Source organism: Leopardus geoffroyi, chromosome B3 (genome assembly GCF_018350155.1).
Source record: "Leopardus geoffroyi isolate Oge1 chromosome B3, O.geoffroyi_Oge1_pat1.0, whole genome shotgun sequence".
Taxonomy (NCBI): Eukaryota; Metazoa; Chordata; class Mammalia; order Carnivora; family Felidae; genus Leopardus; species Leopardus geoffroyi.
Window position 1 is genome coordinate 61429817 of NC_059337.1, and position 19707 is coordinate 61449523.

At 58.3% G+C, this 19707-nt stretch overlaps 1 protein-coding gene across 1 annotated transcript in view; it reads left to right on the forward strand.

The window, feature by feature from the left end:
• Positions 1–19707, forward strand: part of SPTBN5 (spectrin beta, non-erythrocytic 5) — a 47440-nt gene that overhangs the window by 16396 nt on the left and 11337 nt on the right. Inside the window, 33 exon segments of the mRNA XM_045448106.1 lie at positions 402–532; positions 771–1010; positions 1299–1586; positions 2621–2861; positions 3030–3169; positions 3345–3444; positions 4187–4357; positions 4872–5036; positions 5491–5705; positions 6096–6282; positions 6511–6711; positions 6967–7083; positions 8195–8352; positions 8746–8881; positions 9143–9288; positions 10066–10180; positions 10287–10397; positions 10614–10793; positions 11547–11750; positions 11927–12076; positions 12301–12405; positions 12803–12970; positions 13506–13655; positions 13777–13968; positions 14194–14289; positions 15844–15959; positions 16049–16163; positions 16959–17072; positions 17282–17403; positions 17667–17829; positions 18048–18236; positions 18510–18587; positions 19217–19389. Coding sequence (XP_045304062.1) covers positions 402–532; positions 771–1010; positions 1299–1586; positions 2621–2861; positions 3030–3169; positions 3345–3444; positions 4187–4357; positions 4872–5036; positions 5491–5705; positions 6096–6282; positions 6511–6711; positions 6967–7083; positions 8195–8352; positions 8746–8881; positions 9143–9288; positions 10066–10180; positions 10287–10397; positions 10614–10793; positions 11547–11750; positions 11927–12076; positions 12301–12405; positions 12803–12970; positions 13506–13655; positions 13777–13968; positions 14194–14289; positions 15844–15959; positions 16049–16163; positions 16959–17072; positions 17282–17403; positions 17667–17829; positions 18048–18236; positions 18510–18587; positions 19217–19389 — 5177 coding nt within the window.

The following is a 19707-nucleotide window of genomic DNA, read 5'->3' on the forward strand; positions in this document are numbered from 1 at the left end:
TAATGCAATTGTAAATGAGATTGTTTTCTTAATTTCTCTTTCTGGTGATTCATTATTAGTGTATAGAAATGCAAAATATTCCTTTATATTGATTTTGTACCTTGAAACTTTACTGAATTCATTTATTCTAACACTTCGTTGGTGGAATCTTTAGGGTTTTCTATATATAATACCACGTCATCTGCAAATAATAACAGTTTTACTTCTTGCTTTATAATTTGGATACCTAGCCTTGAATTTTTAAAGGGCCCTCCCAGCCCTTTAAGGACAGAGACCCCAGTCCTTCCAGAGGGATGCTGCTCAGACACCTGCACAGCAGAGCATATCAGGTCATTTGTAGTCTTGAGTGCGGTGTGGGAAGAGAAGAAACTCACTCAGGGCCTGGGTCTTCCTTTCCCCAGAACTTCCTCACTGCCCTGGCTGTGGGAAGGGGCTGCTTGACTGAGGTCAGCAGCTCTGCTGAGCAGCTGAAGCAGAGATGTCCTGAAGATGCCCCCAGAATTCAGCAACAGCAGGAGGAACTGAGCCAGAGGTAAGACGGAGGGAGCACAGAGCAGTGGGGACAGGCTGGATGCTTTGCCCGGGCCTGTGCGCCTGCTGAGGTGCCTCTGGAGATGCCAGGAGGAAACACCGGACATGTCAGAGACAGGGAGGAGAGGGCATAGGGACAGGCAGCCCGGCAGCAGCTATTGTGTGAACCCCCGGCTGCGGCCCCAGTATGGCTGTGGAGATGTCCCTGTGACAGAGACATCCCTGTTCGCTCTGCTCAGGTGGGGGCAGCTGGAAGCCCTGAAGAAAGAGAAGGAAATGCAGCTGGCACGCACCACGGACGTGTGCAGTTTTCTGCACAAGTGCAGATCCACACAGGTCCAACTGCGAGACCTGATACTCCGGCTGGAAACCCTGGAGCTGGGGCAGTCAGAGGACAGCCACCGTGTCCTGCAGCTGGCCCAGCAGAAGATGCTGGCACTGGAGAGAAGCGTGTACCACTTGCAGAGGATCACCATAAAGTACGGCCTGGGTTCGGGCCCTGGGAGGCAGGGGAGGACTGAGCAGGGTTGTGGCATGAGGAATGGGACCGAAATTGGAGCACAGGCTGGATGTGCTGTCTGAAGGGCAGGGGCGCAGGTGGGGACACGGCGTGAGAAAATGCTCATGGGGAAAGGGCAGGCCACACGGGCTTGCTGTCCCACGGTGAGGGGGAGGCAGGAGTGCAGAGTCAACACCACTTTGCCTGGGGACTCCGAGCCTGGACACCAGGGCAGGGCACTGACTGGGCCGTGGGCCCCATCTCCCAGAGCTGAAGAGGCAGGCCCCACAGAGAATCAGTGCCTGAGAGGACAGGTGGAGACACTGCAGGCGCTGCTGGAGCAGGTACAGCAGCACGTGGCCCGACAGGCCAGGGCCCAGGCCGAGGCACGGACACGGCAGAGCTTCCTACAGGACAGCCAGCAACTGCTGCTGTGGGCAGAGGGCGCCTGGGCTCGGCTGCACAGCGAGGAGAAGGCGGTGGACGTGGCCTCGGCCCAGAGGCTGCTGATGGAGCACGGAGACCTTCTGGAGGAGATACGGCTGAAGCAGGAGAGGTCCGGACGGGAGGCGGGATAGGATGTGCCTCAGGCTGGCTAAGGCCTGTGGGGACAGGACATCAGAGAGGGAGAGGCAGGAAGCAGGGCATCACTCAGGGTTGTAGTCCAGGCTGGTGTCCAACAGGTGCTTGGGGCAGGCTTTAAGGAGGGGGATGTAACCAACTGGTCCGGCATCCTGAATGCTTCAGGGAGGGACGCGGGGCAGAATCTGAACTTGCTGGAAGGTTCTGTCAAGTGTAGACCTGGCCATACCCCATCCAGGTGAACTTGATGGATTGTTTGAAATCAGGACAGCCTAGTCTCCCAAGCAATTCTGGGTAACCAGAATGGGAACCCCTGGAGTCAGATGGCTCAGGACCCCCTCCCCTCCCCTCCTCCCCTCCCCTCCCCTCCTCCCCTCCCCTCCCCTCCCCCCCCCCCCCATGGGACTAAGACACCCAACTTCTCAGCATGGCAAGGCCTCTCCTCCTGCAGGGGCAATACTACAGGTCTTCAGGCAGGCAGAGTCACCCAGTACAGTCTACAGGCTGTGCCCTGCACGAGAGACCCTGACAGGTAGCCAAGTGGTCACTGAATCCATCCCGTCCTTTGTGCTCAAGACTCTACGAATGGTTCAGGGCAGCATCAGCTCAGAGGAAGTGGAGCCTTCAAGCTGTGTGCCTGTGGGCCCTTTCTTAAATACTCATGGGCTGGCAGTGGCCTTGCAGTCAGGCATGTATGCGGTTTGAGTGATTTTTCTACTTGACTTTGCATCGGCATTGGGATGGTCCCCCAGAGCAAGTGTGTAACAAACTGGGAGCAGGGAAAGTATTGAGACCTCAGTAGTGTGCTAGGCCTGTTACATTCTGTGCATCACTAGTGGGCCAGGGCACAGCTGCCCCATGGAACAAGTGAACCAGGGGTCTAACCGGCCTCAGACCTCCTGCCAGCTACCCTTCTATCAGAGCTCCAAAATGAATGACCCAGTGAGAGGGGAGGAAGGGGGGTGAGAAGGAGATGGGGTATGACCTTCTGCCTGTCATCCTGGATAGGCTGCGGCAGCTGGAGGCCCAGGGCCAGCCCATTGCAGCCTCGGACTCTCCGGACTCCCAAGAGGTGGCCCGTGTTCTGAGGCTCCTGAGCCAGCGAGGCTGGGGACTGCAGGCCGCCTGGGAGCAGAGACGGCAGCAGCTGCAGGAGGGGCTGGAGCTGCATAGATTCGGCAGAGATGTAGATGACTTCACTGCCACTTGTGCCAGCCACAAGGCCTTCCTGCGGCAGGGCCACCTTGGGGTAGGAAGTCTGGAATACAGGGCTGCGGTGATGCTTCCCCATCACTGGAGGGAGCTTTGAAGTCAGTAGGCAGGGGTGGAGGGGTGCTGGCGGCCCTGGGATGGCAGTGGACAATAGGGTGCTGACCCCTGTCATCCCAAGCGTGACCCCAGGTCTCTGCACCCCCAGGAGGATGTGGGGGAGGCCCAGAGCCTGTTGCAGCAGCACCAAGAGTTTGGACACCTGCTGGGAATCCTTGGGCCTCGAGCAGAGGCTCTGCGGGCACGTGGCGAGAAGCTGGCCCAGAGCCGACACCCTGCTGCGCGCAAGTGAGCAAGGCCGGTCTGGGCAGCGCCTACCACCCTTTTTCAGCCTACAAAGCCTGTCACCCTGAGGCCGGGGGACAGTGTGGGGAGTGGGGGAGCGGCAGGGTGCACCCCGGGCTGCGGTGGGCCTTAAAGTGGAGCCCTCCCTAGACCCTCCCCCATTCCACCCGGCCTCCAGGGTCAGAGAGCAGCTGCAGAGCATCCAGGGACGGTGGACCAGGGTCCAGGAGAGGAGTGAGCAGAGGAAGAGGCAGCTGCTGGCCTCCCTCCAGCTCCAGGTGAGGGGGCCAGCCCAGGTGCACGAGGCCTCCCCAGGAGGAGTGCCTAGGAGTCTATCACTGCACTAACAGTTGTGCGCTCTACAGAGCCCTTGATAGTTTCCAAAGCGTTTTCCCACATGTTAGGTCCTTGACCCTCATAGGGCTTCTTGTGAGACAGGCATTATGGCTCGGATTTTTCCTGATGAAGAAAACAAGCTGAGGCCACACTGTTCAGAATCAAGACTGGACCCGAAGTCTTGATAGACCTCCTTGCCATCCCTCATCTGGCTGTGCCCCTTCCCCATCATTTCTGGCCGCACTCTAGGCTCATGCATGGGCCACGGGCACCAGCTGCAGATCTAGGCTCTGCCAGATACTTGCTCAGCCCCCATAGGGGCTCAGAGCTGCACCAGTCCACAGGCCTCCTCTACCATAAGCCTATTAGGAGAGAAATGATCACACATAATTTGATGTGAGCTGGGGGAGCAGGGACTGCTCAAGTGCTCCTCTTATCTGGGCACAGGACACCATGGGGCCCAGGCCATCAGTCCCCAGGCATCTTCCTACTGTGAGGGAGTAATGTGAGAGAGAAACATTTCCGTCCTGATCGCAGCTTCCCTGTCTCCACATGGGAGCAATAACCCCACCCACCCCCCCCCCCCCTTGCACACTAGGATTGGATTTGGGCCATTGGGAGTCTGTGAGACCCCTCCCCCTCAGCCCTGGTTGTAAGACCTATTTTCTCCTTGTTCTTGGGCAGAAATGGAAACAGGATGTGGCAGAGCTGATGCTGTGGATAGAGGAGAAGGGGCTGATGGCAGCACATGGGCCTTCCCAAGAGCCCAGCAACATCCTGCAGCAACTCAAGCTGCACAGAGCAGCTGAACGAGCGCTGCTGGCCACCTACGGGCACATGGAGGCCCTGCAGCAGGTGGGGGCAGTGGACACAGGGCACAGGGCCTCCTCCTCCTCAGACTCCCAGCCCAGAATTCCCCTTCAGATTCTTTACTGCTACCTCGGACATAGGATCCCCCAGATTCCTCCTCCGCTTGGCTGGGTACCTCTTTGTCTTGGCATCCAAACCAGCCCAGAAAGTATCCATCATTTCTTCCCCACCAACCTCAGCTCAGCCCAGCCCAGCCCACCCCCAGCTCCTAGGGCAGCTGCAATGCCTGCTACGTCTACCTGAACAAAGCCTTCTCTACCATAGTCTGATGCCTGCTCCCCCCACTCCCTCTGCTCTACTTGGTGGTATCAGAGGAAAGCCCTCTGACCTCTGTCCAGATCTGGGGCCACATGAAATTCTTGAGCCCTGGAAGCCTGTGGAACGCAGCCTGTAGCCAGCTACCCCTTCCCCCACCTCTGCCACCTGGGTCCAGCCTGCTGTGGCCGCTCATGGTACCAGCAACTCAACGAAACTCCCTTGGTCTTTGCGTCCACCCCAGGTTGGGAGACAGCTGTTGAGCAGCAGGCTCCATGCCCAGGAAGATGTGCAGGGCAGCCTCCAGGGCCTGAGTAACAAGTGGGAAGAGTTGAAGCACAAGATGGCAGAGCGTGGGGACCAGCTCCAAAAAGCTAGGCAGCAGGCCCAGCTTCTGCGGCTGCTGCAGGTCAGCTGGAGGGACAGGGCACGGGAAGGAGACTAAGCCTGCACTGAGCCAGGCAGGGTGGGAGCAGGCAGGACAGGAAGGGGGTGGGGGGAGCTGCGGAGCAGGAGTCTGGGGTATTCTACTAACTCTGGATTAGTCCTGGGAAGTCCTGCAGTCTTAAGAGGCCTCTAGCCTATGGCAAGTTGAGCCTGGCTTTGCCCTCCTGTAGGCCAATATAGAATCGTCTCCTGTGTACCCCATGTGTGTGGTCAGCGCAACTTGCATCCCCGTGGAGGAAGAAGCATGAGGGGGGACAGGAGTGGTCATGAGGCTCAGGGGGAAGGCGGGAGGTGGACAACGGTAGAGTCAGCAGGTCCTCGGTGCATCTGTTAAGCTGCAAGCAGCGTGGTGTCAGAGTCCACGAACTGGCATGCCGGTACTCCAGAGCTAGTGCAGCACCTTGCACCTTCCTCAGGATGCCAAGGAGAAGATGGAGCAGCTGGAGGGGGCTCTGCAGAGTGCAGAACCAGGGCAGGACCTGGGCTCAAGCCGGCGGCGACAGAAACAGCACTGCCAACTGGAAAGCGAGAGCCAGGCGCTGGCCAGCAAGATGGCTGCCCTCGTCGCCCAGGCAGAGCGGGGACTCACCTCCCAGACCGTCACGGAAGAGACCCAGAAGTACCTGCAGAGGTACCCGCCTGCTTGTTCCATCTTCACTCTGCTGTGTGCCACCCCCACCATGTGAACGTGAGGATTGATTCCACCCAGGGAGCCCTGTGGTGGCATCTGCAGGACCTGAGGTTCCCCAAATCTCTGTCCCTTACGAGAGGGGTCGTTTCTGGGATAGGAAGACCGGAGACCCCAGCTAGCCATACACACAACCCCAAATCGGAAGTTGTACAGGTCATCTGGGTGAAAGCTTGGGCCTTGAGCCCTCTCCAGCCGCTTTCCCCTCACCAGTTCAGGCTTTGCCCCATCCCTACTTTGTTCCTCGTGAGTCCCTGGCTGGGCTACACAAAGCACCGAGGGTCTTGTCCCCATCTGTTCCCAGCATCCGCCATCTCTTCTGTGTCCACCCAGATTCGAGTCCCTGCAGGAACATCTGGCCGCTCGGCACGTACAGTTGCAGGCCTCACTTGAGCTGTACCGGTTCTACCAGCTGAGCGACCTGGAGCTCACTTGGGTGGCTGAGCACATGCCCAGAGCCAGCTCCACCAGCTCCACCAGATGCTTGAATGGTGCTCAGAGACTTTGCCACAAGCATGAGGTAGTGCCCCCCGTTTTCTCCCGGGATCCCTGACATCCCATTCCTAGACCTTAGAAGCCCTCTGTCACTGCTCAGGGTGTCCTGGTTTCCAAGTCTCTGCCCTCAGTTATCCCCTGCCCAGCAGTGTGGTCTCGGTGGGGCCCGGAGCCGCATCCACGGCTCCGTTCCAGGCACCCCGTGACAAAGGGAACCCCAGAGGCGGCAGCTCCTCATGCTGTTCTGTAGCAGGTGCTCCAGGCAGAGGTGAAAGCCCACCAGGGACAGGTGCAATGGGTGCTGGGTTCCGGACGGAGCCTCGCAGCCTCGGGGCACCCCCAAGCCCAGCGCGTCATGGAGCAGTGCCAGAAGCTGGAAGGCCTCTGGGCAGAGCTGGAGCGGACATGTGAGGTGCAGGCCCAGTGCCTGCAGCAGGCTGTTGCCGTCCAGCAGGTAAGATGCAGAGAGCTCGCAGGATCAGGGGAAGTGGCAGAAGGGAGGCAAACTCTGTGAGTGAGGTGTGCAGGACTGGGACTCTTGGGGCACTGGGTCAATGGTGAGAACCTTGGCCCAGGAGGTTGGGTGGTCCCCATGTAGGCACAGAACCCTCTTTGTGCTGGCTGCTGGAGAGCCTGGCATCACGTCCACAAGGGGTGGTGGAGGGTCCTATGTGAGATCGTCAAGGTGAAGTGGCTTAATTCTTGGCAGTATTTTCTGGCTGCATCAGAGCTGGAGGACTGGGTGAAGGAGAAATGGCCACTGGTGAGCAGTCAGGACTATGGTGGAGACAAGGCAGACACTGCCAGGCTCATTGGGAAGCACCAGGTACCATGTTCCAGGCATCCCCCGCACAGTCTGCACTAGGGTGTCGATGAGCCATGAGGAGAGGGTTGTCACATTCCCAAAAGGCACATCTACTACTAAGAGGCACAGAGCCCTGCTCTTGCTTCCTGACAACACGGCCAGTTCCTTTCCTGCCCAACCCCAAATCATGCAAGACCCTTGCTCCTCCCCCGTGCTCCCTTTCTTCAGAGGCAAGACTTTGAAGAACCCCTGCCCCCCTTCTGTAGTCCCCTGACCAGTTTATACCCCTGTAACCTCAGGATTTCTCTGCCTTCTCTTCTTCCTCTCTTGCCCCAGTACTTTGTCCTCGCTTGGGGTCACCTGTTCTAACCCTCTCCGTGTTTTCCACAGAATTCTCCCTCCCACACTTTGAATGTCATTCTTTGAATTAACTAAATGCCCTCCCGAAACCTACCTTCCCCCACAAGCATTCTCTAGTTAAAGGGAGAGAGGCCTGGACCACCCTCCTCCTTCCTGGAATCGGACTCTCAGGGTCACACAGCATTAGACCCTGCAGCAGTGCTGGCTCGGGATGGCACTGAAACGTCCTCTTATCTGGGCATTGTTTTCTGTATAGCCCTCATGGTCAGTGTTTCCGTGTCCTGTGACTGAGGACTCTCAGCCATTCTTACGGAGTGTGCCTGGAGCTGTGACCTCGTGGAGCTTTGGTGTCCCAGGCATCCTGGGCAGCTCACTTACCTCTTTCCATCTGTGTAGACTGTATTGTTGGGGTCTAGTACAGGGCCTCCTGTGCCTGTGCCCTCCCTTCCTTTTAGACAGCATTTTACCCTTTCCCTCCAATTACCCAGCATTTACCCTTCCTTGCTAAATAGTGAGCTCTCTGAGGGCACCCTCATGTCTTCACTTTGATGGAACAGTAAGAGCTCCATCAGTATCGGGTAGGTAGATGGTGGACACATGGCTGACAGATGGGTTGGGGATGAATGGATGGGTAGATCATCAGGTGGGTAGATGGGTAGATGGATGGGTGTGAGGATCAGTGGGGGAACAGATGGGTAGGTAGATGGATGTATAGATGAGTGAGCCACCCAGAGCCACCCTGAGCTTGGCACGGGTCCACGTGTACCGGCAGGCCCTACAGCAGGAGCTGGTTCTTTATTGGAGCTCCATGGAGAAGCTTGACCAGCAGGCCCACACCCTCACTGGCCCCGGGGCCCCTGAGCAGCTGGAAGTGGTGCGGAAGAGGCTTCGGGAGCAGCTCCAGGCGCTGCAGGCTTTGGCAATCACACGGTAAGGGGCACCGTACCCACTCTGAGTACGGGGAGTCTAGCCACAGTTGACTGTTCCTGTACTGTGACCCTGAGTTGGAAGGAACCCATGGCCCCAGGCCCACGGAGACGCGTCAGATGAGTCCTTGTTGTGTGTTACTCACCTCCTTCCATCAAGTCCTCAGTGAGGGCCAGTGGAACTCAGCCCCTAGCTCCCTACGCTCTGTTCTTCCCCACATGTGCGCCTTCCGCTGCCCTGCACTGTCCTTCTTAGGCTGGATTCTTCCTGAATCCAGAGCCACAGGCTTGGGCAGAGACCACGAATAAACTCTTTCAGATTCCCTCCTTCAGCCCGGACAGCTGCCCCGGGGGAATTATGCAACTGACTTGTGGGAACTACGGGCTGTCCCTACAGGGGCCGGGAGCTGGAGGGGACTCTGAAGCTGCATGAGTTCATGGGAGAGGCCGAGGAGCTGTGGAGCTGGCTGGCTAGCCAGAAGCAGGTGGCCAGGGAAGGGGAGAGCCTCGGAGAAGACCATGAGCACATCCTGGTGAGAGAAAGGCCAGGGCTCGGTGGATAGCCTGTGGCGGGAGACTGAGGGCAACGGGACAGCCTGACGGGGCTGTGGAGAAGGGGGCCGCGAGGGTCATGAGCCCTGGCTGAGGACAGGCCTTCTGAGGAGAGTGTGCGGGCACAGTGGCTGTCCAACCCCTCTTTGCCCGACGACGGTCATGAGGCACTTGCTTCCTGGGCTGCTTGCTGCCTCCCCAGCAGGGGACCACTCTGTCACCCACTCCCTTCTTGTCCTCAGCACCTCCGCACCAAGTTTGCAAAGCTTCAGCACCAAGTAGAGTTGGGTGGACAGCGGGTGGCAACCTGCCAGCAGCTGGTAGAGAGCCTGCTGGAGCTTGGGCACCGCGCTGCCCCCGACGCCCACCAGAGGCAGCAGGACCTGCAGTGAGTGGCCAGTGGGCTAGGCCAAGGGTGCGGGTTTGAGGGGAGCGAGCGGTGCGGGCAGTTTCTGGAGTGCAAAGAGCGGGTAAGATGCTCTGGGGCCATGTTGGCTCTGCCTGCCCCCAAGGAATCTGGAGAGGGCGCCGGTCCCAGGGAGGCCGAGTGAACCCCGGGTGCCCATGGCCTGTGGAGGGAGGCAAGGCTGGGTGTGCAGGTCAGGGAGTCCTGCCCAGACCCCCAGGGACACTTTTCCAAACCACTGGCTCCCAGGACTCGGGGTAGGAGCTGTGCAGTCTGCCTACCTGCCACCTGGCTCGTGTGCCCCACCCCCTGCAGCCTGTGGCTTTGAGGCAACGCCATGATTTGTCCATGACCCCCAACATGGACACTGGCCATGGTGGAAGCCTTAGGAGCTCATTGAGAGTGGGCTGAGTAAATGAAAAAAGGAGAGAAGATGCAGCCTCTGCCCTCAAATATTTATAATTTGAATGAAATACTGAGACTGGAATATACGAGGTGGAAGAAGTACCACAAAGCATAGAAATCAAGTAGTAAGCATGGCAGCGGTGAAGGGCTGAATTCGTGGTAAAGCTAGAAAGGCTCCGGGAGGCAGGTTTGCAGGCAGGCCCCGTGGCAGGGAAGGGTGTTATAAAGGGGAGCTTTGGGCCAGTCCTGGGTGCAGCCCAGAGAAGAGGAGGGCTGAGCAGACTAGCTAATGGTGGAATGAGATGCCAGGCCAATGGGTGACCTCCTACTGCTGTTCCACATGCCTGGGGACAGGGCTTCCTGGTCAGAGCTGCGGGAGCTGACCCAGGCCCAGGGCCACCGGCTCCAAGATGCCGAGGTCACCCTCAGAGTTCACAGAGATCTGTCGGAAGCCCTCAGGCAGGTCCAGGTATGAGCCTGAAGGGAGGAAGAGAATTCTTTCTAGAAGTGGATCCGCCCCAGCCTCGGTGCCCCACCCTCTGTTCCTGATGACCTTGGCCATCTCCTCTCCTCAGGAGAAGACCACAAGCCTCCCCAATGATATGGCCTCAGACCTGCGTGGGCTGGAGGCCCAGCTGAGGAGACACGAGGAGCTGGAGCATGAGCTCCTGGGCATTGGGCGGCAGGTGAGCCAGCCTGACGGCCTCTCCCACTCAGGCCCCTACAGGCCACTCAGGCCTGCCCGTCTCTTCCCCTGGGTTTTCCCCACTCCCACGGGGCCTCCCCTTGGGCCTACCGTGCATGTCCAAGCATGGCCCAAGGAGGAGTCTGCGGGCCAGGCTGACCCTTCAGCCTCTAGGAGGACATGACCCTTCCCTCCGTATGCTCCACCCTGACCCCAGCTGCAGGAACTGTTGGAGACTGCGAGCAGGGTACAGAAGCTGGGTCGGGGACCCCAGGCCCATGCGGTGCAGCAGAGGCAGCAGGCTCTGGTGAAGGCCTGGGAGGCCCTGAAGCTACACACGGAGCAGCGCAGGACTCAGCTGGAGCGGGCGTGCCTCCTGGCCCGTTTCCACAGATCAGTGAGGGCTCCTTACTCTTGGGCAGTGTGTGTGTGTGTGTGTGTGTGTGTGTGTGTGTGTGTGTGTGTGTGTTTGTGTGTGTGTGCGCGCGCGCGCTTGCACGCACGCATGTATAATGGTGCATGTGCATCATAAACGAGGTCCTCCAGCTCTAGAGGGGAACCCAGTATGGACATGAGTTAGAAGAGCATCAACCTATCTATTTGTGAGTAGCTGGAGTTTGCAAAACATCTGTACTTTGTGTCACTGACCCTTCTTCATCCACGCAATGAGATGTTTGGACAAAGATCCAAGGTCCCTCCAGCTCTAACATTGTGTGTGTACGCACATCAACAGAAGGCAGTTTATAAGTATTAAATTAGAAATCCAGAGGACAAGGTGAGTGGCAAGAGGTCATGGTGCCAGGGAAGGCTTTGTGAGACAAACGAGGCCTTGGCCCTTGAAGAGCAGGTGAGTTTGGAAGAGAAGGGAGGAGAAGGAGTTTCTAAGCAGGAGGGGCACCAAAAGCAAAGGGTGATGAGTCTGGCAAATGTAGATGTTTAGTGGACCTGGAAGGATTAGGTTGGATGACAGCAGAGGAACCTGGTGACAAAAGGCCCCATGAGCCTCACCTGAGGCTCTGACCTGGGACAGCTCAGTTACTCTGATGTATGAGTGCATCTAGGCAGACTGTAGTTGGGCCTCAGAGCCCGGTTCTCTGCCACCCAGCCCAGATCTCACCCCACTCTCCCCCTCCATCTCTTGGGGACCCAGGTGCAGGAATACACCTCCTGGGCGGCCAGAGTGTGGCAGGAGCTGCAAGGAGAGGAGAGCTCCCGGGAGCCCAGCAGTGGCCTTCTAAAACTCGTCGCCCACCAACAGCTTCGGGCAGAGCTGGAAGCCCGGGAGGAACTGCACCAGAGGGCCTCCGAGCTGGGCCAGCAGGTGCTTCTGGCTGCAGGGACACCCATCAAGGAGGTGGGCCCCTTTTTCTGATGCTCCCCAGCTTGCCCTGACCTAGTCTGAGCCTGATCACCTCACACCCTGCCCCACTGTGCCACACTGGCCTCCCTTCAGCGCCTTCCCTCAGGATCTGCTTCGATCTTGTCCATGCGGCTCTCCCCAACGCAGGCTTCCCACATGCACATCCCCAGGTCCAGGAAATGCTGCAAGGCTTGCAGGATGAGCGGGAACAGATGTTCCAGGCCTGGGAACAGAAGGAAAAGAAGTTACAAGCCATGTACCAGGAGCAGATCTTCCTCAGGAAGTGTACCCTCCTAGATCAGATCCTCACGGCCCAAGAGGCAGGTCCCCCTCACCCTGTAGCACACATCCCCATGCTCCCTCCTTCCTGCTTCCTCTCCCTTCCACTGGCTTCCTTGCTTCCCGGGACCCTGGCTTTTTCCCTGATAGGAGGCCCAGAGGCTGTGTGCTGCCTTAGCACAGATGGCTGCAAATGGGGGTGGGGAGCCCCAGCTGTGTGGACAGTCCCTGAGGGCCTCTTTGACTTTTCCATGGGCTGATCCAGGTCTCCCTGAAAACCAGTGCCCTGGGGAGCTCAGTGGAAGAGGCAGAGCAGTTGGTGCGCAAACACAAGACCTTCCAGAAAGTTCTGACTGCCCAAGACGAGCAGGTAATAGATTCAAAGAGAACTTGGCATGGTCAGAAATTGGGGGTGACTGGAGGGAAAGGAGGCAGAGTCCAGGAACTTTGGAGAGTTGTAAATGGGGGACACGGAGTGATTGGTGCATACCCACAGGTAATGTTGATGTATGGGGGCAGCCTGTAGGAGTAGGGGTGCCTGGTTGGAACTGACTGAGCAGAGTTGGATGAGGGCCACACAGCAGGGATACCTGGCTCCACATGACTTGGTCACTGTGTAGCTGTGGGACTTGGTTCTGGCTTTCTGGGAGGACCAGCCAGCCCTGGGCCATGTCGGGCTGAGGGAAAGGCTTCCCTGTGAGCCTGCCCTTGCTTCAGCCTCCCAGTGTGAGAAAGCAGTGCACTGTGTCTCCGACCCTGCCCCGCAGGAGGCAGCTCTGTGTGAGCAGGCGAAGACCCTTGGGGGTCCCAAGGTGCAGGATGGGCTCCGCACAGTGCTAGAGCATCGGGCTCGAGTGAAGGACCTGGCGGAGAGCCGGGGACGTGCCTTGCACACCTCTCTGCTGCTGACTGGCTTCACCACGGCCGTGACCCAGGTCAGAGGGCCACCTCCAACCCAGTGCCTTTTGCTCGGGCCACATTTTACAGCGTACAGATGACATTCACCTTCATAGGTTCTTTCGGGCCTCACCGCACACCTTTGATAAGGACGCTGAAGTTTGGAAGGTCAAATGGCTTTCCCAGAGGCCTTGCTGGGACCCAGGACATTTAAGAGACACTATGAGCAGAGACCCCACTGCTTCCTGAGCTCGTGAGGGCTAGGGCAAAGAGAAGAAAGGAGGAAGGGGCAGGGAACCGAGTATCTAGGGCCTAGGAACAAGCCAGCCTCACCTCCAAAATGAGTTCCCACCCAAGGGCCCTGCCCACCCCTTCCCTGGGGTGGGGGACCAGCCGGGCCTGGTACGCGTCTTCCTGGGCTAGAAGCACTGGATCTCATTTCCCAGGCACTGCCTAGCTCAGCTCTTGGGGCCAGCAGCCAACTACCTGGGCACAGCTGAGAGTAGATATGCGGGACAGCTCTGTGGACTGAAGCAGTATCAGCATTATGTGACATGTCCCCACCCCCACCAGGCTCAGGTCTGGATCCAGGAGCGAGTCCAGCAGCTGAAAGAGCCAATCCGTCCTGGGGACCTGAAAGATAACTTGAGACATCTGCGGAAACACCAGGCCTTTGAGGCTGAAGTCCAGGCCCACGAGGAGGTGATAATCTCTGTTACCAAGGTAACAGCCAGGCCCTTGGCCCCAGTCCTACCCCAAAGTGTGGACTCTGGGTCACCAAAGGGAAAGGTCTTAAGCATGGGGAGGGGCGACAGGCAAGCTCTCCGGGTGTCCTGTCTTCCAGGATGGCGAGGCTCTCGTGGCACAGAGCCACCCTCAGGTAGGAGAAGTCTCCCAGACGCTGCGGGTCCTGCAGGAACACTGGCAGAAGCTAAGGCAGGCAGTGGCTCTTCGGGGCCAGGACCTGGAGAACAAACGGAACTTCCTGGAGTTTCTGCAGAAAGCAGACCTTGCAGATGCCTGGATCCAGGAGACGGTGAGATGCAGCTAGGCAGGGACAGAGCTGAAGGTGGGGCTGAGGGGCTGACAGGTGGGGGTGAGGAACCCCAGGCCTGCAGCTCCCTGGCTTGCCGATAGGTGGGAGCCCCAGCAGGAAGTCCCCCAAATCTCCACCTGCCCCAGTACTGCCCCAGGGGCTGGGCACACGTGGGGCTGGGACTCAGAGCGCCTCCCACAGACCCTCACCCCTCGGCCTCGGCAGGAGGCGATGGTGGACATGGGCGACCTGGGCCAGGACCTTGAGCACTGTCTGCAGCTCCGCAAGCGACTCCGCAAGCTCCGAGGAGTCTGGGCCCAGGTATGGGGGCCCTGCGGGGCAGAGGTCAGCCAACTCATCCCCAAGGGCCACTTAAAGGCTCAGAGTAGTGACCCCGTGTGGGTCTTACCCAGCTCGGTGCTTACTATCTGCATGTGCTTAGCCAGGCCCCCTATCTCACCAAGCCTTAGTTTCTTCATCTTTAAAATGGGGATAACACCTGCCTCCTAAAGGCATGTGGAAACTGACAAACTCTGAATAAATCCTGTAGTCTGGTTAATAGTTGTAACGTCTAGGGACACCTGGGTGGCTCAGTCAGTTAAGCGTCCAACTCTTGGTTTCTGCTCAGGTCATGATCTCGCAGTTTTGTGGGTTCGAGCCCCAGGTTGGCAGCACGGAGCCTGCTTGGGATTCTTTCTCTATCCCTTTCTCTCTGCCCCTCTCCCACTCGCACTGTCTCTGTCTCTCTCAAACTTAAAAAAAAAAAAAAAGTTATAATGTCCATTTCCTGGTTTTCATGTTATGCCACAGTTATATAAGATGTTCCCCTTGGGAATAGATGGGGGAAGAGTACGTGGGACTTCTCCATTCTACTTTTGCAATTTCCTGTGCATCTGTAATTACTTCAAAATAAAAAAAAAATGCATGTGTGCCTGCAGGTAGTGGGTAATCCTTCAACTGCAGCTGCTGGGACCCCTCATTCAGCCCCTCACCTTCTCCTCACTGCACCCCCCACACACACCCCAAAAATCTATTTCTCTTATGTGGAATAGATGAAAGAACTTAGGCAAATGTAGTCCTGCTCAGGTGTTAGAAACCAAACATGCTAACCTCCTCCCTCTTGAGGTAAGTGTGTATGACATTTGACAGGCTGCAGTGCCCCAACCCATGCTGCCCTTCTCTGGTGATGGAATTCACAGCCACCTTGACAGACGCTGGGGTAGAAAGAGGGCCAGAGAGACTCAAGGAGCTGGGCTCAAATCCTGGCTCTGCCACAGATGAGCCACGTTAGCCTCTAAGCTCTGCTCTGGCGTCTGTAGGAGAGGAACCCCCTTCCCTGCCCAGCTTGCATGAGATACTTCCTAGGGAAGTGCTTTGGAAATTTAAGCTCTACGAGCTGCTTTTCCTAGGGGCAGGACACCTGCAACCCTCTCCCTGCCAGGGACCTCTCCCCCTGGACCTGTAAGCCCCTCAAAGTGTCAGAGCAGTGGCAGCCTCAGCCTGGTGACTCCTAGGGGTGGAGACACTCCAACACCAAGAGGCTCACGCTCACCATTTCATTCCACCCCTTGCTTCGCTTTTCTCATCCTGAGAAGCTGTGTTTTAACTTTAAAGCTTCTGTTAGTCACCTCATGCCTGCCCACCCACCCTGCCCAGTTCTGACCCAGGAACATATTTTCTAGCCTTAGAGATGACACCGGGGCTGCAGGCCCCAAGTGCATCTTGCTCACTGCACCTGGCATGGGGTGCAGCTGTCTCCGCTCCCCAGACGTGTTGCTCCTCGCCCTCTCTCGGGCCCAGGCAGCCCCTCCACGCGCTGACTGCAGTGCCAAGGCAGGGCTCAGGATGGGTGCTGCCAGTGCCTTCACCCCACAGGACACAGTGGATGACACCCACATCAGGAGCATCAATGACTTGTCCCGGAAGCTCCAGAACCTGTGCCCTGAGCAAGTCAAGACCGTCTGCCAGCGGCGACACCAGCTGAACAACAGGCCAGTCCTGGAGCGGGAGGCGGTGGGGCTAGGAGAGGGAGGCAGGGGCTGGAGGGCCACCTGACTCAGCCTTCCACCCTCCTTGCCAGGTGGAAGAGTTTCCATGACAACCTACTCCGGTACCAGCAGCAGCTCGAAGGGGCCCTGGAGACACACACATTGTCGGGAAAGCTGGATGACCTCACTGAGCGGATTGGGGAAAAGGTAAGTAGTGAAAGACCACAGCAGCCGCCTGGGGGCACGCTCACCGGGAATCTACATGTGTCTCGCCTTTGGTCTCTCTCTCTTCAGCTTGGGCTACTGGAGGGAGATACTGCTAGGGGTCCGTCACGGTGGGGGTGGGGCTGTGCCAGGGGCTCTCAGGATGTCAACTTTGGGCCCCAGAAGCCCCCATTGCGGGCTTGGAGGCTGGCCCACCTGGCTTCCAGAAACGCTGTGAGTCAAGAGGCCAGAGCGCCACCACCCCCAACACACCCTTCCCTCTGTTGTCCCTGAGCAAGTGCAAAGCATGCAGGAGGTTTGCCCCGGAGCCCGTCAGCAACCACGGAGAAACGTGAGCTAGATGCTGCCAGAGGTGAAAGTGAGGTTGTGTGCCTCCCAGGAAGTCCCGTGTGGCACAGATGGTGCCCTGTTCTGGGCCTGCAAAGGGCTCTTGCCTTGCTGTCCTTACTCCTGCAGTTCCTGCCCTAGCCAGCCAGGCCTGTCCTGTCTGTCCATGCTGTCTGTCCATGCCTAGCTCTCCCCAGAGGCATATGAGTCACAGGAGGCTCCCCCCACAAACAGAGATTACTAGATCAGAAGAAACTCCATCCCCTAGTCTCTCCTGGGAATCTTCCTCCTTCACAGAAGGAAGGGGCCTCTGGTCAGTTGAGGGCACTGGGAAGGGAATCAGGCTGGGTACTTGCTTTTCACACAGAAACCCCACAGCCCCGGTGACCCACTGCATTGAGGGAGGAGCGGGGGCAAAGGCGAAGCCAATAATGCTGCTTTCCTTCCCAGGCCGCCCTGGTCCAGGCCCTGGACTGTGGGAAAGATCCGGAGAGCGTGCAGAGGCTGATACGGAAACACAAGGAGTTGGAGCAGGAAATGGGCCTCATCCAGGCCCAGGTGGAGGTGTGCATCTGGGTATGGAGGTGGGCCCAGGCCCGGGGTGCCTCCTCTGTGGGACGGTGGGTGGGCATATAGAGGGCAGGAGGGCTTCGGTACCTGAAAGCCAGCAGAGTGGGTACACCCCCTGTTGGCTGGGGCCCTCCTGCAGCCGGGGCTCCCCTGAGTGCAACCTGCCTCCCTGCCCCAGCCCCTGAGTCTGACTTCCCCCACAGTCCCTAGAGTGTGAGGTGGGCCGCCTCTGCCAGAGAAGCCCTGGGGCAGCCCATAGCCTCAGCCACAAGCAGAGGGAGATGATGGACAGTTGGTGGCAGCTCCGGAGTGGGGCCCAGAAGCGGTACAAACCCCCAGGCCTCTTTGTCTCACTGCCCTCACAGACTCAGCCCCTGCAACATCTCAGTCTCTACTCTCCCCGACCCTGGTTTCCCCTGAGTGCCTTCCTCCATTCATTTCGTATAACCGCTGGTATTGTCACTCTATTCGTTCCCAGCCCGTGGGCCCTTCTCTGGCTAAGGGGATTTAGGGATGGAAAGCACATGTGGGTGTGGGGGGGAGAGGGGCTCCAAGGCCCCAGGACTAGTGGATGAACCCTGTGAGCAGGAAGGAGTCACTGGATGCCTTGCACCAAGCCCAGAAACTGCAAGCCGTGTTACGGCACTTCCTGGTCTGGGCCCAGAGGCTTCGGGCTGAGATGGATGCCCAAAGCCCCCCCAGCAGCCCTGCAGAGGCCCGGCGCATGATAGCGGGGCACTGGGAGCTCAAGGTGAGGGTCAGGATCCTGGGACCTTGCCTCCTCCCTGCCCTTTCCCGTATACTCATCCCAACTTTCCCTTGGGTTCTTTCTCCCTCACCTGCCTCTGCCTTTCTCCTCTTCCATCCCACCCAGTCTGCTGTCTTCCCGCCTCTCCCCTCCCCACTGGGCCTCCTCCCTCCCACTCATGGAGCCTCAGCCTCCCGGATCTGAACCTAGTCTTGTTACAGGCCGAGCTGGACTCCCAGAGAGACAGCATCAGCCTGGCCCGAAGCACTGGGCAGCGACTGCTTGCAGATGGGCACCCATCCACCCCCGACATCCTCCAGGCCCTGGCTGGTTTAGACCAGGAGGTGAACACCCTGGAGAGGGCCTGGCAGGGGCACCAGCACCAGCTGCAGCAGGCCTTGGAGCTCCAGGTAGGCAGTCTCCATCCTGCCCCCACCCCTGGGCTGGGCGCTACCCCCATTGCCCCTGGTCAAAGCCAAACCCAGAAAGGCTGCCATACCGGGGCCTTTTCCCAGCACCTAGCAGCCACCACTCAGCTTGCACAGGCAGCTCTTGCCTGCCATGGACTCATTCTGTTGAACCAGGTTCTTGGTCCCTGGTCTGTCTCCTCTGGGCACAAATAGGTCCACCTGCAGTGATTGGACCCTCTGCTCACTTCCTTTTGCCTTTTCCTTTCTTGACAGCTGGTTCTGAGTTCTATGGAGCAGGTGGAAATTTGGCTCTGCAGCCGGGAGGACTGCCCAGCTAGTGAGGGTCTGGGGGTAGGTGCCGGCAGGAGTGAGGGGGCTTTACAAAAGCAGTGTTAGGGGTCACGTCAACCAGTGCTGTCTAAGCTCCTCAGGCCAAGGAGGGGGTCACTGAAAAGTTTGTTCCCCATGCATGTTTGCAGTTCTTGTGTGCCTGGGGCTAGGCCCCACGGGGATGTCATGGGAGCTTAGAGGGTGAGCCTCTGGCCTTAGACCCATTCTTGCCTCCTTCCCGCACTTCTCACCTCTGCCCTCCTCACTCCCTTGTACCGAGGTTTGCTCTTCCAACCTCTGTCCCAATCCCTGCGGCAGGCGAACCTGACTCAGGGGAGACCTCAGAAAACCTGGGGGCTAGCTTGTCCTGCACTGACCCAATCTTACCGGGAGTGCAGAGGAGGGAGCATTCCTGTTACATGAAAAAGCTCTACCTGCCTGGCAAATTGTGACAGCGGCCCTCATCCCTAGTACCTTCCATGGCTGAGAATCCCTGTCCTAAAGCCACATCCGGCCTTGGGGAGTTGGAGGGGTGTGTTGGGACAGAGTGCTCACCGTGTGGGTGAGTGTTTGGTGTAGGTGGGAAAGCAGAGAGCTTGGGATGGGAGGCGCGGCCCTGTGGACAGAATCCACTTCCCTGTTCCCGCCAGGACCCTTCGGCCAACGTGGAGACCCTCCTGTGGAAGCACAAGGTGCTTGAGCGGGGTCTGGAGGCACAGGCTGAAAAGATCAGTGCCCTGGAGGCCGCAGCCCACAGCCTGCAGCGGGGTGGGCACCCAGAGGCGCAGAGGGCCCTGGGCCAGTGCCAGGCCCTGCTCCTGAGGTACCTCTGGTTCCGGGCTGTGGGTGGGATAAGCCCCCAGCACTCCTGCCCAGCACAGCATATGGTCACCCAGGGGAGATAAAAGGGAGTTGTACAAAGAAGGGTGAACTGGGAAACCAGAGAATTGCCACATGAAATGGGACACGAGCACAGTGGTTAGGCGTTGGCCTTGCAGGGCTGGGTAGTCCCAAGCTCCTGTGTGTTGCCCACTCATGGTGGGACTGGGGCAGATTCCTCACTGAGTCCGGGGTCTACAAGGAGGGGGTAACTGTACCTGCCTCTGAGGGTTGTGGTGAGGACTGAGAAGGTACCCCTGAT